General features: G+C 43.4%; 2 protein-coding genes across 2 annotated transcripts in view; one reads left to right on the top strand and one right to left on the bottom strand.

Annotated features, from left to right (window-relative positions):
• Tmem159 (transmembrane protein 159) overlaps positions 1-16,272 on the bottom strand; it is an 84,863-nt gene that overhangs the window by 53,704 nt on the left and 14,887 nt on the right. The window lies entirely within an intron of this gene.
• The window catches only part of Dnah3 (dynein axonemal heavy chain 3), a 169,665-nt gene that overhangs the window by 29,797 nt on the left and 123,596 nt on the right, over positions 1-16,272 (top strand). The window contains 5 exon segments of the mRNA XM_032892767.1: positions 243-366; positions 7,559-7,712; positions 8,434-8,578; positions 10,010-10,221; positions 14,417-14,508. Of these exon segments, the coding sequence (XP_032748658.1) occupies positions 243-366; positions 7,559-7,712; positions 8,434-8,578; positions 10,010-10,221; positions 14,417-14,508 (727 nt within the window).

Below are 16,272 nucleotides of genomic sequence, written 5' to 3' on the forward strand. Positions count from 1 at the left end.
CAACCATGGCCATGTAGATTTACTGCTTTGTTTCCCATTTGTGAAAATAAGGATAATAATGCTGTCTGCATGCTAGCATGGTCCCTGGTAAGTGCCCAGTGAACACTGGCTTTCATTCATCTATACAAACCCATTCATTTACTGGCACCCGACAGAAGTGGGGCTTCGATGACACTTGGCCTGCTGAATTGATTCGCACACCCTGAAAAGCACTCTGCAGCAGACTCTGTATGTTTTTGCAGATGAAGATATCAAACTGAACAGCAACCTGTTCCTCTGGCCTGACCAGATAGAAGACGTCTTTGAAAACAGCCGAAATCTACTCCTCAGCAAGAGGGATCAGGCGGAGATGGACCTCATCAAAAGGTACAGACAGAGCCTGGGGTTACTTTGGGAATGAGGCCAGGCTTTCTAAACAGCCACCTCTAAAGAGCTGTGAGGGCAATGGTTGAAGTTTTTGGTGGAGAAGGAAATCAGGATTGCTCTTCCTAAGCTGCTTCACTGTAAAAAGCCCCTCCTCCCTGGTTTGAATAGTGAGAATGATACAGAGAGAGACGAAACCGTGGCTTGTAATAACGGCTTCAGTGGGAGTGAGAGCAGAAGTGTGAGCCTTACCCTGTGAGATTTCAGGACAGGGAGAGTAAAGGCATGGTATGGGGGGTGAGCCATGGTCTGCTCTGCAGCTGCTCCTGCTCAGTGCTAATGCAGCTGCAAAATGTCTGTTCCTTCAGTCCACGTCACAGGCACTCATTATGTACTTGTACTACGTGCTGTCCTCTGTTCAAGACATGAGTGTGTATCTGGCTATGAAATGAATGCTTTAACCCAGCAACAGAGAAACACTGACGAGTAAGAATACTTTTCCACCTAAAGCTTTGTTCCTACCTAACTGGGTACCATCTTTCAGATCCTAAAATTAGTCTGCTGGGCAGACCGATCTCTTTTTAAGTTCATAGATTATGTTTCGATGCAGTTTAGATTTTCAGAAAAACCTAGCAACAAGCACAAGCAATCCCAGTACACATAGGCAGCACCTCCCAGTATATTTACCATCTGCACGATTAATGTTAACCAGAAAGGAAAGCCAGTTTTTGATGGTCAGGTGGAGCAATCCATGAGGTTTTGTTCTTTTTTTTTTTTGGTTCTTTTTTTCGGAGCTGAGGACCAAACCCAGGGCCTTGCGCTTCCTAGGCAAGCGCTCTACCACTGAGCTAAATCCCCAACCCCGAGGTTTTGTTCTTAAGCCTCACATTGGTCATCTGAAAAGCAGGGTACACTAGAGTCTACCTCCCCGTGCTGAAGGGATGGTGTGAGATGTGCAGATTAGGCCCACATCAAATCTGGTGTGAGCATTCCAAAACTACATGCTTTCCCTCTCCTTTAACAGTAAGTGAGCACTGTTGGCCGAGAAATGCTTTCTAATTTCCAAAGCATAGTGGGTATGCTCTTAGACTATTACAGTAATAGCCAGGCATAGTGTCACAAGCCTTTAATTCCAGCATTCAGAAGGCAGAAATAGGTAGGGTGTTTGTGAGTCAGAGGCCAGCCTACTCTACAGAGTGAGTTCCAGGACAGCCAGAGTACATAGAAAGACCCTGTCCTTAATAAAATAAGAGGATCATTATTGTAAGTATGAGGTGTGATGGGAGGCTGTGCATATGTGGGGAATAGCTCTGGGAGGAAAAATCATGTCACTTGCAGTGTGGGAGGAGTGCAGGGTTCTGCTCCCTAGACCTGCAAGAACTCTGTATTGGAGTCAACAGCTCTAACAACAGAGGCTCAGTAAGGCTCTGGCAATGATGAGTCCTTCAGGAAGCTGGAGCATGATCAAAGGGCTCTCTCCTCCCTTCCCCTGTTTGGCCCTGGGCACCATTACCAGCATCCTCTGAATATCAATGCTTGTTCTTCTGTGGTTCCAGTTCTCATTGTCCCCTTGGCCACAGCGGTCATAACAGTTCCCTTCACTGCTAGTAGTCAGTTAACCTTTTGTTGTTTGTGTTGGCTGCTTTTGCATTACCACCACACATCTGGCAGAAACAATGCAAGACGATAAAGATTTATTTCAGCATGTGGTTTCAGAGGATTTGAGTCAATTATGGGGACAAGATGGAGCGGAACTGCTTGGAAGTGTGTGGTGGAAGCTGTCCTGATAGACAGTGAAGCAGAAAGAACAGGGAGGGGACCAGGGCCTGGCCCATCACCTTCAAAGGCTACCTCTAATACCTACTTCCATCAGCTAGGCCTGGACTTCTAAAGGTTTCACTGGCTCCCAAAACAGCGCCACCTGCTGGAGAATCTGAATTTAAAACATCTGGTGCTGGACTTGGTAGACCCAAAGCAGAAAACCCAACCTGTATCTACTCCTGTTAGAAGTCCTTAGTCGAAGTTTTGAAGTTTCTTACATTGTTGGTTTTTGTTTGTTTTTTTCAAGACAGGGTTTCTCTGACTATGCTAGAACTTACTCTGTAGACCATGCTGGCCTCAAACTTGGAGATTCACCTCCTCTGCTGCCCAAGTGCTGGGATGAAAGGCATGCGCCACCACTGCCTGACTACTTACTTTGTTCTTCAGAGTGAATTCTATCTTGTGCCAGAATTGTGGCCAATCACTACCATTAAATCCCTCTATTACCTGCACTTGGACCCCAACATAACACAGCAATTATATTATGCTAAGCCATTATGCAAAATCCCGAAGGATGATCATGGTAATATTTTCACGTGATCACCATGTCTGTGTACTGTTGTCCTCTAGCAAAAATCATAACTACTTTTATCAGATCTTTCTCTTTCATGTAGATACAGTGTTTAGAGATTTGGTGATGTAAAAAGATATGCTGCAGCTGTAGTTGTGTGGACAAAAGCACAACCCACTTTGTCCCCACCCCCATCTTGCTCACGGTAGATTTAATGGTGGGTACAAACGGCAGACAGCACATGGGTGTGAGCTACTCTCTCCTGTGGAGCATAGCAGAAGATCCTTTGGCGTCTTGGAAAAAGATGGCTGAGGGAATGGGTTCACAAAAAGCCCTAAGGATTTAGACACAACACTGTACTTTCCAAGTGGCAGCTGCTTGAGGTTTTGGTGAGATTAATTCACAATTAGGATATGTTTAATGCCTCCCAGAATCTAAAACAACAGCTTATTATAAGCAAAAAAACAAAAACAAACAAACAAATAAACCCCCTAAGACTGGGAAGAAGAATCAAACAAACAGAAGCAAAGGCAGGATGTCTTTCTAAGCAGCTCAGTTAATCAAGCAAAAGACAAGGTGGCAAAGGCCATCTGCCCGTCTTCCCCTTTGTGACTCATTGCCATCACTCGTCTCAGAGTCCCTGCCCTTGTGTGAGTGACAGGTGGGAGGGAAGACAGAAGACAGAGTGGGGACATGTAGATGCCCTTTGAAGAAAATGGGCAGGAACCAGCATGGTGGTTGTGCCTGAGGTGGGCTCACTTCAGGAGATAAGTGTACCTGAGGGAAGATGTGGAAAGGAAAGAGCTGAGCACCATCATAGACAGCATTGGGCAATGGCTCCCTGGTGGGGAGACTTGCTTGGAGGATGATGTTCATCGGAGGTTATAAAATCAGAGAATTGGATGCTTACAGTCTCAGTAATGAGTGTGCATTTCATTTTATAACCACAGTAGAAAGTTATTGAAGATTTTCCAACCCGGGACCAGAAAGGATCTAATAAGATTTTTTTCTTATGTTCTACTTACTTGAATGAGAAACCAGATAATGAATGGCTACATTACACCCCATTATTCCCTCTCCAATTTCTTTTATTCTAAGAGTCTCCTGGCCACCTTCAACTCCTATTTATCCCTTTCAATTTATATTTTTAAGAAACCAGATTGTTTGGCAACAACAGTAGGGTTTTCTGATTGTACCTCCAAGATGTCTTTTTACTGGGCTCGTCTGTCTTCTTCTGTTTCCCGTGAAGTCTTAAAAGTTGACTTAATCATGCTACTAATATAGTTCTGTTTTTATGGGTATCAGGGAAAACTTGAGCAATCTGTAGCTAAGTTGTAATCATATGCAGTAGAAAGAAAAATGAACTGGGCAGATGGCTCAGTGGGTAAGCGTATTTGTCACACAAAACTAACGACTTGAGTTCAATCCCCAGAACATGTGATTAAAAGGAAGCCAACTCCTGGGAGTTGTTCTCTGATGCCCACGTACTCCTGCAATCACACACACACACACACACACACACGCACACACACACACACACACACACACACACACACACACACTTTTAAAAATTCAGAGCCCGGAGAGATGTCTCAGTAGTTACAATGCTTGTTGGTATCTGATCCCCAGAGGCCATATATAAAATGTCAGATGGGTGTAGATGGCAGCCACCTTTCATTTCAGCCTCGGGGTTCTCCAGAGCAAGCCGGCTATATTGTCAAACTCGGGATTTTTTTAAGGAACCCAGATTTGGTGAATAATATGGAAGAGAAATCCAAGATGATTTCTTGCATCAACCTTGGCTTCAGATGCACGACCACACACATGTACGTGTACATGCATATGTGTGCCAACATACATGCATACCATACACAGAGGCAAACAAAGAAATTGAAAATGTTAAGATTTAAGCAATATTAGTAGAGAGCCAAGATCCTAGTTTTGCCGTAAAACCTACATGACCTCACAGAGACCGTTTGAGAAATTGCATCCCAATCAGAAACTGAAGCTGATTGGCAAACATAGGCTCTGGAACAAACAGGAGTTCGGGGTGGGGGTCAAAGTTACTTTGGGCAAGACTCACAAGGCCATTCTAGAAGCTGCTGATACTGGACTAATAGGACCCAGGGCATCTTCCTGAGGGCAATGTCCTCTGCAGTGATCCGTTAGCACTGGGGTGCTGGATGAGGAAAGATGAAACTGAATTACATGTAGGCCTGAATAGTGAGGATTTCTTGGAGAAGTAGCTTCAGACCCAGGTCTGTAAGATGTACTTGGCCAAGTCTATCCACTCCACCTACATACTCATCCACTGGCACCATATCAGGGCCGGAAAGAAGTGGTACACATCCCATCCATCATTGTCTGTCTGGCTTCCCAGAAGCATGTTGACTTCTCCCTCTGGTGCATAATTGAAATAGATGACTTCGATACGGAGGTAATGGAATACACAGTAATCTTGACTCACCAGCAGGGTCTCTCTCTCTCTCTCTCTCTCTCTCTCTCTCTCTCTCTCTCTCTCTCTCTCTCCCCCCAAATAGTTAATGTCAACATGAAAACACAGCTCCTCCCTCAGCTAAAAACCGGTGCCCCTGTCTGGAAAGCACAGATCGGGTTACCCCTAAACTCTGTGTTCCAATCTGATAAGTCTGATGCAGTTTTTATGGAAGCAGAACAAAGGAAGTTATAAATTGAGGCACTTTTCAGACACTTTGGTAGAAACATCATATAGTTGAGTTTACAGCAGAAGTAGCAAATTCTATGTTGCCAGCCCAGATGCTGACATCAGTCTGAGCATTTGGTTGCCAGAAGCTAGTGGTCTGCAAGACTAATGCATTCCAAAAGGCTTAGTCACAAGGACATTAGGTAATACACAGAGGTGAGCAAGAGAGCTAAAGATAGCCCAGGAGAAATTATAATTAGACTTCGGGACCTGCAGTATCTCAACCTCTCCACTATCACTGGAATTTCAGTTAATCGCCTTTGCAGAGAAGGTCAGTGAGAGATGGGACTTTCCAAGGGCTTTCATTCATAACAACGCATCAAAAAGCCTACAATATAAAATGCCTATTCTTAGATGCCCACAGACATTCATTAATAATTAGCCATGTTTCAGGACTCAGAAAAAATTATAAGGAGCAGAAATTATACAATTGTATATGCTAGATATCTTTTGTGACACAACACAACATAGCATCTTCAGACAAGGACGAGTTATTTCACAGTGCCTCTGGGGCAGATCTCCCAAGAGCCACCCAGCTGTATGCCTGGGTATATGTCTCTGGTACCAGGTCTTCTGTGAAGCTGGAGTCAGAATACTGTCCCAGGCTGTGCGCTGGTCTGAGGGTCTCACTGGCTGACATCTAATTCTGGTCTTGTTCCATGGTTATTAGCAGGGTTGAGCACCTCATTGGCCCTTGGGTCTAATCCTCACCACATGAGCCTTTCCACAGGGGAGTAGTTTTCCTTCAGAGTAAGACTGAAAGAGTTAGCAAAAGAAACAGAAACTAACCTTCTTGTGAACTTTCTTGGAAGGAACAACCCATCCCTTTTGTCATATTTTGTTTATAAGAAGTGAATTACCACATCTAGCCCAAACTCGAGGGAGCCAATTATACAGTGTATGAGACAGGATGTAGGGACCGTATCAGAGATTGCCTCCTACATGATGCAATTAGAGATGAAATGCAAGCCGAATCACTTGAAAAGTAACCCTCTTAAAAGTACTCTTAGGAAGAAAAAATATTTAAAGTTAAAGTATTTTAAAAGACTATTTAATAGAATTAAGTATCTAAGAGCAAAATTTATGGACTGTCATTAGCGCTATTCTTGGTGACAAGCTCTTGTTCATTCAATGAATATTGATTGTTGTCTGCATTCCTGACACTCTGCAACTGTTGGGACCATGGTGAATTAATGAAGAAAAATGTATAGATTTACATTCTAGTCAATGAGAGGCAATACTTGTATAGTGATTGTGACAAATGAAGCTCAGTGCTGAATAATGTTATATTAGCATTATTAAGTTCATATTTTTCTTCATTGTATACTGAAGTATAGAGAATTTAAGTGATGTGCCCAAAGACCACATAGCTATTAAACATCAGAGTAAACATTTGAGCCAAGCAATCCTGGCTCTAGATCCTAGCCACTAAACAATGGGTTACTACCAAACTGAGTAAAGGAAGAAACAAATTGAAACCAGATTTGCTAATCATATGGATGGGGTAGAGAGATCTGGGAAGATCTCTCCAGTAAGTCCAGCTACAGTGGATAACACAAGGCAGTTTGCTCACAATGCTCTGTTTTGTTTTCCTTGTTACTATCAAAAATATCTTTATAGATTTATTCATCTGCCTATATATCTAGGGATTTATCCATCCATCCATCCATCCATCCATCCATCCATCCATCCATCCATCCATCTGCCATATCACTCACTCATCCATTATTATTGTTTTGATCTCCTCCCAACTAAAATGCATGTTCCAAGAGAATATGGATATTAATAGCATACTTCAAAGATAATTTTCTGATGCCTAGTTCTGGGATATATCAAGCTTTAATAATAAATATCTAATGGTGGAATGAATAAACAATGCACAAAGTATATATCTGAGCATGTATTTATCTGAACAGGGAAATTCTCTCAGTATGTTTAGTCACCAATTGGCTCATGCCAGCCCATGTCCAGCCCATGAATCATAGGTGCTTTAACTTGTTTTGTTTTTATTTATTCTTTGCTTGCCTTTAGATAGGTGCAGAGTCAGGGAAGTGTCAAAAGGAGAAACCCTTCCCAGGATGATAACTTGGGAAGAGCAGAAAATGGGAGATTCTGATGTAATGGGCTGTCTTTGCTTTCAGGTGCTCAGAATTTGAGACCAGACTCGAAGGCTACAGCAAAGAGCTGGAAATGTTCAGGAAGCGTGAAGTGATGACTACCGAAGAAATGAAGAATAATGTGGAAAAGCTTAACGACATCTCAAAGAACCTAGATCTGGCACTGACAGAATTTGAGGTTTGGAACATCACGATAGGGACTTGGGACCCTAAGGGCTGGTCATTCTGATTCTTAGTTTATGCACACAACAGCTGTCAGGTGCACAGCACTGTTTGCTTGGCCTGTCCTCTCAAGTATGTTCAGCTACCTTTCCCAACATGTTGTCTATATTTCAACAGGCATTTGTAAGTCATGAAGTAGCCAAAGATGTTAGAGCAAGGTAACTGCTTATGCCTGTTGTGTATCCATTATGTTCTGAGTGATATGGAAAGGGATTTGTATAGTTTGGGGTTTGTTACCCCAACACCCCACTTATTAAAGTAAGGGGGAAGAGACTTGGAGCCACTAAGCTACCTTCTCCAAAGGTCAATTAACAAGTTGTTTTGTTTTGTTTTTAAACACTGAAATTCTTACCGTTGAGGCAAGTTAATGTAAGAAGGCTTGTAAACAGTCATATGAACAAGTAGGTTTCGTGTAGAAATTATGAACATGACGACAGATCTACTGAGTGTTAGGAATAACAATGACAGAGCAAGCATCACAGTATCGGTTTCCAGCAGCTAGACCTCAGGAACCATGGCCCTCAGAGGCAGTAGAAGGACCTTCTTGCTAAGTCTGCCCATTGAATGACATCTGCCTTCTCCACTTGCTTTCTTGGGGCTAAGGAATTTGTCGTTTGAGGTTTCCGGGGTTCAAGAGAACCACCTATCCGACAGACAACCTCCTCCTTTCCTCACAGTTGATCAACAAGGAAGAGGAGCTGCTGGAGAAGGAGAAGAGCTCCTTCCCTCTTCTGCAAGTCCTGATGGTCAACAAAGTTCCCTATGAGCAGCTATGGGTCACAGCCTATGAGTTCAGCACCAAATCAGAGGAATGGATGAATGGTATGCTAAGTTCAAATGCTGCTGGGACAGCAGGGATGGAGGTGGGAATGAGAGTCTACCTAGCCAGCTCTGAAACCAGATCTGCAATTTGGATTCCAGCCCTCAGGATGAAGACAACCATAGTTTATATTTTTAGATGTAATAAAAAGAGGAGAGAAGGAACCAAAAAACAAGAGACCCATTAAGGGATTTAAATCAGATCAGCACTCAGAGTCTTCGTCATACTGATGATTACAAGAAGCAGGAAAGAGATTGAGAATTGCTCCTCTGTGGTGCTGCTTTGAGAAGGGTCAGAGTGCCATGGGAACATCTAAAATCTACCCTTCACTCTAGGCTCTGGAGTCTAGGGAGGCATCGTGTGGGCAGAATCAACAGAACATAATGGACACATAAGGAAGGAAGAGGGGGCCACTCCTCATCCTGGAAGTGGCTTCTATACCAACTCAGTGTGCCAGCACCTAGTTTTTCTTGTAAGATTTAGGTTTTAGTGATTTGACAAAAACACTGAACTGCAAAGATGTGTTAAGTGAGCGGTGAATTTGCATTTGATCTAAGCAGCCCTGGGGACTTGGGGGTGTTTATGAGTCAGTTAGCTGTATCATAATGCAGGAAGTAATGCTAATCTAGAATGTTCCAACAGGAAGTAGGAGCAGTGCCATGGGAAGATTTGGGTTGAATGTGAAAGCCAAATGCTAAAACTCCTTATCTGCACCCCCTGAAAGAAACTAATATTTTGAAGTACTGATATGTCACTCATTTAAAATTTCTAGGGCTGGGGTATGGGAGACAGAGAGGGGAAAGGAAAGTGGATTACTGAGCATGGATCTCCCCATCCTGACTAAACTGGTTGTCAAGACAGTCCCCACAGTTTACCTGTCTCCCCTACCTCATCACATGCATCCCACCCAGCTTGTTTATGTTGTTTGTTTGTTGTTTGTTTTAACATGGTGTTGAGGACCCAAACTCAGGCCTTCACTTTACCCACTGAGCCATAGTCTTTGTATTTCTTTGTTGGTTTAATGATTTCAAACTTTTACTAAAATTCTTAGAAGTCTAGAGGGCTCCCATTCTCAAACTGTTATTTCACAATTTGAAACTCCTTTTAATACTACTGAGATTTCATTTGAAGCTAATTTAATGACTATTTAAAGACTATTTAAAAACCAACTGAACAACTAGCCCCTCCACATCCATATGCCAGGCATGACGTTTGCCATGTCACAGGCATCCTTCCAGGAGTTTGTTGTTACCTTGGATGGCAGGTAATAGTGTAGAGGTCTGGACAAGGCTTTACTGGCTAAGGCTTCCTTCCAATCCAGGCCCTAGCCCAGAACCTCAGCTCATTTCAGTACAATTGACACAGTTCTCGAGTCCAGGGAATTAACACATGACAAGCATCTCCATTATAGTCTGAACTTCTCTTTGTTCCAGGCCCCCTCTTTTTATTGAATGCTGAGGAAATTGCAGAGGACATAGGGAATATGTGGAGAACAACCTACAAGTTGACCAAGACCTTGATTGATGTGCCTGCACCTAGGCGCTTAGCAGAGAACGTCAAGTTGAAGATCGAGAAGTTCAGGCAGCACATACCCGTCCTCACCATTGCCTGCAATCCCGGGATGAAGGATCGGCACTGGCAACAGGTTCTTGTCACTCTTGGTGTGGTCTAGCCTGTCCCATCCTGGGATCCCTGGGAAAGCAGGAAAATAGAATCTACTTGAGGCCAAGGAAATTATACTGGGCATGCTGGCCTTCAGGAAGGGAATGGGTGGATTCTGAGATGAACTTCATGACCAGTTTGATGCTTTTTGTTGGGCAACCACTGCTGGAGTATAAATATTCTAGACAGTAGTTACAGTCACAATGGAAAGTCATTGATTGACTTTTCATCACACAAAAAGAATTACCTTGAGAATGAGTTCAGTTGATCACGGTGCAGGCTGCCTTCAGCAAGGTTTCCTGATTAAGCAGGCTAAGTTCAGAAAGAGTTTGGCACATTGGGTGCATGCAGTGGCATATTCCTAGAATCCCAGTACTTGAGAAGCTCAAATAGGCTACATGGTAGGTTCTGGGCTAGCCTGGGCTACAGAGTGATGCCTTGTCTCAAATAGGCAAACAAAGAAATAAGTTGCAGTCTTTCCCCCTAAAAATAGTATTTTTATAAGCAATGAAGTGTGAGGGTGTCAAGTATGGTGTGAATTCTAAACCCAAAAGGAAGGCTCGCTCTGTTTCTAATGTGATTGTCACATTCAAGTGTCCTTGAAATGTGCTCCACTGGGGAGTTGCTATGTGGCCAACTCCATACAGGCAGATTCTCCTCTCAGAAATATATATAATACCAAGGTCCTGGTTCTGGAAGGAGCCAATCTCTCAACACACATCATGTTGACTGGACCCCCAAGCCTGTGAATGAGAGCATGCTGATCTCTATAGGAAGACAGGAGTCTTGATACATGAGTTCAGGGTCTGTCTTCAGGGAGGAGCTGTCTTCGATATCAGAGTAATGTCTTGGGACCCCAGCAAGGATTGGGATGGTATGCAAGAAGGCAGATGAGAGGTCATCACATGAGTCACTGTCCTAAAGGGAATCTGCAAAGGGCATCTGGCCTTGCTCATGGGGCTTATATCCCCATGGATGTGAATGGCCTAGACCTTTGACCTATGTGGGGACCTAAGAATGTTGGGTGAACAGGTGTCTTCCTAGAGGGTCAGATTTCTCCTTGCAGTGGTACTATTCAAAGTGTCTTCATTAAAGTTAAAAGAACCTCCCTTAGAGCCAAGGACTCAGTCATAGAGTGCTTGCCTAGCATGTACAAGCCTCTAAGTTGGAGCCCCAGCAACTCCATAATATTAAATATAATTAAAACCAAAAACCACTCCAGGGGTCTCTGTTGCTTCTCTGTTACCCTGCTGTCCTCAAGTAAGCACTAACCCCAACTACCCCTAGGCACTCTCAGCTCAGGTACAGGCCCCAGACATTGTGTTGCACACTTTATTTGAATTCTCCCATTTTGTTCTCAACAACCCTTTGAAATATTAAGTAGTTGGTCATGTAACTAGTTAGTGGACCAGGAGGGGACTGGAATTCAGGTCTGTTTGGCTTAAGTCAAACCAGGTCATGAGGGTTAGACATCCCTAGGGGTGAGGAAGAAAACAGGTACTAAAACTAATAGTGGCCCCAGGCAGGAAGGAATGAGTCTCTGAAGAGTATATCCAATGGGCTGAGCTAGTAAGAAAGGACGTGTGTCACCAGATACACATGGATTGTCTCCACTAGGGTCGAGACACCTGTGACTGCCTACGCCTGGCAAAACCACCGCCTGTCCTAATTCCTCAGTCAGGAGACCCATTTACATAGACTCTGATTTTAGCAAAGGGCTCCCAAAACCAAGCCACCTGTTGTCTCTCAAGACCTGAGGACAGATCTTCTGGGAAACCAGGACAGCTGGGGTGTGGCTTCTGGCCATTTGAACTTTCACAGCAGAAACTACTACCTTATGTTTGAGTCATAGACTCTAAATATCAACAAGGTATTGCTGGTTTTGTTTAAAATAAGACAGGACAAGGAAACACATCACATTAAGGGGTGGCCAGTGCTATGGACCAAGACTGACCCTAAAGCTCAGAGGTGCTATCCCTAAGAATAGAACCAACTGCACATACACACTAATGCTTCTAGTAGCCACACTAAAATATTGCAACTTTTTCTTTTCTTTTTTTTGCTGTAGTGAAGTTTGAATCTAGGAACTTACACATGCTAGGCAAGTTCTCTCCCATTAAGCCACATCCCCAGTCCCTACTTTACATAAAAAGTAAAGGGAAATGAGCAAAATAAATTTTAGAGATATATGCTACCTGAACTAGTATATATTATCATTTATGTACCCATCAACTTGGAGATCAGTAGTGTGAAATATTTGGTACTACATTCAGAGCACATCTCGGTTCAGATGAGCCACATTTGAGATTCTCAGAGGCCACAGGGGACTAATGCCTCCAAAGACAGTATAGTTCCAGGATCTCAAAATTAGAAAAACAAACATCTTGTCAATATTTATAATTTTTTTAGAAAAGAATTTAAAAATCCTGCCAATCTCCAAGTGCTTTCTGTAACTGTCATTTGCCCCAGAGATAGGCAGGGCATTGCTGTATTTAGTGTATAAAAGAGTAAGTGGGCTGACAAGATGGCACAGCAAGGAAAGGAACTTGCCACCAAGCCTGACAGCCTGAGTTTGATCCCCAGGATCCATATGTCAGAAGAAGAAAGCCAACTCCTACAAATCGTCCTCTGACCTTCACATGTGTACTACAATATCCAAGTGTGTGTGTGATATACAGACAGACTGACAGACACACAGAGGCACACAGACACACAGATACACACACACACACACACACACACACACACACACACGTACACACACTAAAGATTTTCGATAATAAGTGAAAGGTCAAGGCCTCCAGGAACACTTCTGCAGATTGTACTCTGTAAAATTCTGCCAAATGTTACCTTTGTCCAGAGCATAATACAAACAATTATACAACAAGAATCCTCCAGGATACATTAGAGTTTTGTGGAAAACCTTTATTTGATCAGAATTGGATCCACATCCCAATTCTGCTATTTATTAACTGGATGGTCTTAGCCAAGATCATTCTTCCAGCTCAGACCCCTTGGATGTAAAGTGAGGGTAACACACTATCCTGCTCTCTGTGGTGCTCTGAGACTTAAGTGCATGAAGCTCTTGAAACAATACTGTCCATAGTGAGCCCCCAGTAGATGCTCATTATTTTCCCTCTATTACCATACGGATCCTCCAGAGGTCCTCAGAACCCAGACTGGAAGCCAGTGGAGTTCTCTGGATTAATCAGGTTTTTCCTCCATAAATCCTTACTGGTGTCTACCAAATATCAGGAGCCAAGGACACAGGGTAAGACAAGATGTGATGTGACGCCCACACTCCTCTCTGCTCTGGCATTTTCTAAACCTCTGGCAGCCTAATGGCGGCAAAATTGAGCTCAGAGCTTTCTTAGAAGTCTTCATACTGAAGAGGTAAGCTAGCAGAAGTATCACACCAGCCAGATATGGGGGTGTGGGGATCCTGACAAATGGCCCCCTGGAGAGAACAGGGAAGGCTTTTCTTATTCTGTTGTGTTTTGAGAGTCCTGGAATTAAACCTAGGTACTATGGTTTACTGTGCCACTAATCACTTTTCACTTTAATTTTGAAACAAGATCTCCCTAAGCTGTCTAAGCTGGCCTTGAACTCATTCTATAGCCTAGGCTAGAGATTTTGATTCTCCTTCCTCAGGCTCCTGAGTAGCTAGGATCACAACCCCAGCATAGGGAAAGCTTTTAAAGGGGAATCCTTCTCAGCTCAGAGCACTGGAGAGCATGTCTGACAGATGCTCCCCTTACTCAGCAAACGTTCACGGCCTTGGATCACAGGCTGAACTTTCCATAGGACCCTGCAGTACAACTGAGGCCCTGTTCCAGACTTTGGGTGCTCGTGAGTCAATAGGAAGACAAACTCTGAAGAAAGCAGATAGGAGTGAGGCTCTGTAACAGCCTCTGGAACTTCCAGACCTACAGTGTCAGACTCAACAGCCACCAGATCCATGTGACCATTTAATTGACTCTAAGCTGGTTACAACAAATTGAACACAAACATTTAATTCCATCAAACACTAGCCCAGTCTTAGTGTTCAACAGCTTCCTGGTTTATTGGTGGTACAATACCGGACAGGGCAGATAACGAAGTTTCCCATCCTCATAGCTGTTCTATTGGGCAGCACTGTGCTACACAGCAACACCCTGTTTCCCCTCCTTTCTTTGCAGATCAGTGACATTGTTGGCTACGAGATAAAGCCCACAGAGACCACGTGCCTCGCAAACATGTTGGAATTTGGATTCAGCAAATTTGTTGATAAGTAAGGGTCTATCCTCCCTTCCAGATGGGTTTTGGGTTAGAGATTCACTGTGATTTCCTGATTCAAGGTGAATTAACTATTAATGAACTCCACTTGGGCTGACTTAGCCAAGTGGCCTGCTCTTTTCATGCTGTAGTTGGGACTAGAGAAGGAATCAGGGATTTTATTTAAAAAAAACAAAAAAACAAAAAAAAAAACTAAAAATCAACCATGATCCCGAGACTCCACCCAGTTCCTAGTACTTGGAGCAGAAATCACTGAATCTTCATGGGCCTCAATTTCCTCTTCTTGAAACAAACAGCAGACAAGGAGTGATTCTCCAGTTGCTAAAATCCAGGAAGTACACTATGATGAGCGATCTCTTTGGTTTCTCCCTCCTCAAGTGCACTGGAATTGTAGTGTGAGAATTTGTGTTATCTGAATGGCTATTTTTATTTCTATTGTGGGGACTGGGATCATAGTATGTTTGGGACGTATGTAGTATGTGTGATGGGGTGTACATGCATGTGTGTGTATGTACAAGTGAAGGCCAGATGTCAACCTGGGTTGTCTTTCCTTAGGAGTCAAGTAGGCTAGGCTCTCTGGCCAGTGAGCCTCAGGGATCTTCCAGTCTCTGCCACCTCAGTGCTGGGACTTTAAGAGTGTTCCACCCCAACTCACCACAAGTTTTTATCTGGATGTTGGGGATCGGTCTCAGGTCCTTATGCTTGTGTGGCAAGTACTTTACTACTGAGCCATCTCCCAGCCCCTCAATTGCTATTTTTGCCATCAGTGATGTTCAGAATTCTAGTTGCTTTCCACATTTCCTTTAAAGCAATGGATGGAGAGGCTTTACGTCTCAACTTAAGTCTGTTAGGCAACTTGGATGGTACCTAGGAAGACGCTCCTGGTCCTCAGGGCGTGGCACCTCGGGCTGCTGCATCTTCATCGTGGGGGAATGCTGGTAGAAAATCATGTTTCCAGGTCACACCCTACCTATTGCTCAAATTATAAGGACAGGCCTGTCTAGTTTGTTTTGTTTTGCCTTTTCCAATTCTTTGTGTTAGTGCTCTTCAAGGCACGAGTGAAGCCAAATGCCACTACCGAGCTAGTCTAGGTTCAATGTATTGGAACTTGAAAATATAGGCTGGATTTTTAAAAGCGTACACTTGTTGTGTAGGTCAGGCTGACCTTGAACTCATAGAGCTCTGCTTTCCAGGTGCTAGGATTAAAGGTATCTGCCACCACATCCAGACAACTGACAACTTTAAATATTCATTGCTCAAAATGATAATATTTGAATGGAACAGGTTATTGTCAACGATTTTGCCTCTTTCTTGCTTTTCTTCTAATGTGGCTAACAAACTTTAAAATTGCATGTGTAGTTCGCATTACATTCCAATAAGCAGTGGGGAGGAAGTTGGGAAGTCTTGCTAGTGGTAGATAAGAAGCCAAGGATGGTGCTGAACATTGTCCTATACACAGAAGAGCAGCCTCCCATGACAAGTATCTAACATGCAGGCAGAACGAGGTCATACCTCCCAGAAGGGTCATATTCAACGTGCCATAGCAGGATAGGTTAACAAGGAAAAACATAACAAATGTATTTAACCAAAGCTACGTGCCATGGGAACCTTATGAAAGGACCCAGATTCCCAGAAAAATCCAGTTTTATGCTTAGATAGCATGAAAATGAATGGCTATATAGAGATATGATTGGGCAAGGGGATCTTGAGCTAATGGAAACAGACTAGGAGAGAGAAAACCTTCATGTCCTGACTTCTC

The sequence above is a fragment of the Rattus rattus genome, chromosome 2 (assembly GCF_011064425.1).
Source record: "Rattus rattus isolate New Zealand chromosome 2, Rrattus_CSIRO_v1, whole genome shotgun sequence".
Taxonomy (NCBI): Eukaryota; Metazoa; Chordata; class Mammalia; order Rodentia; family Muridae; genus Rattus; species Rattus rattus.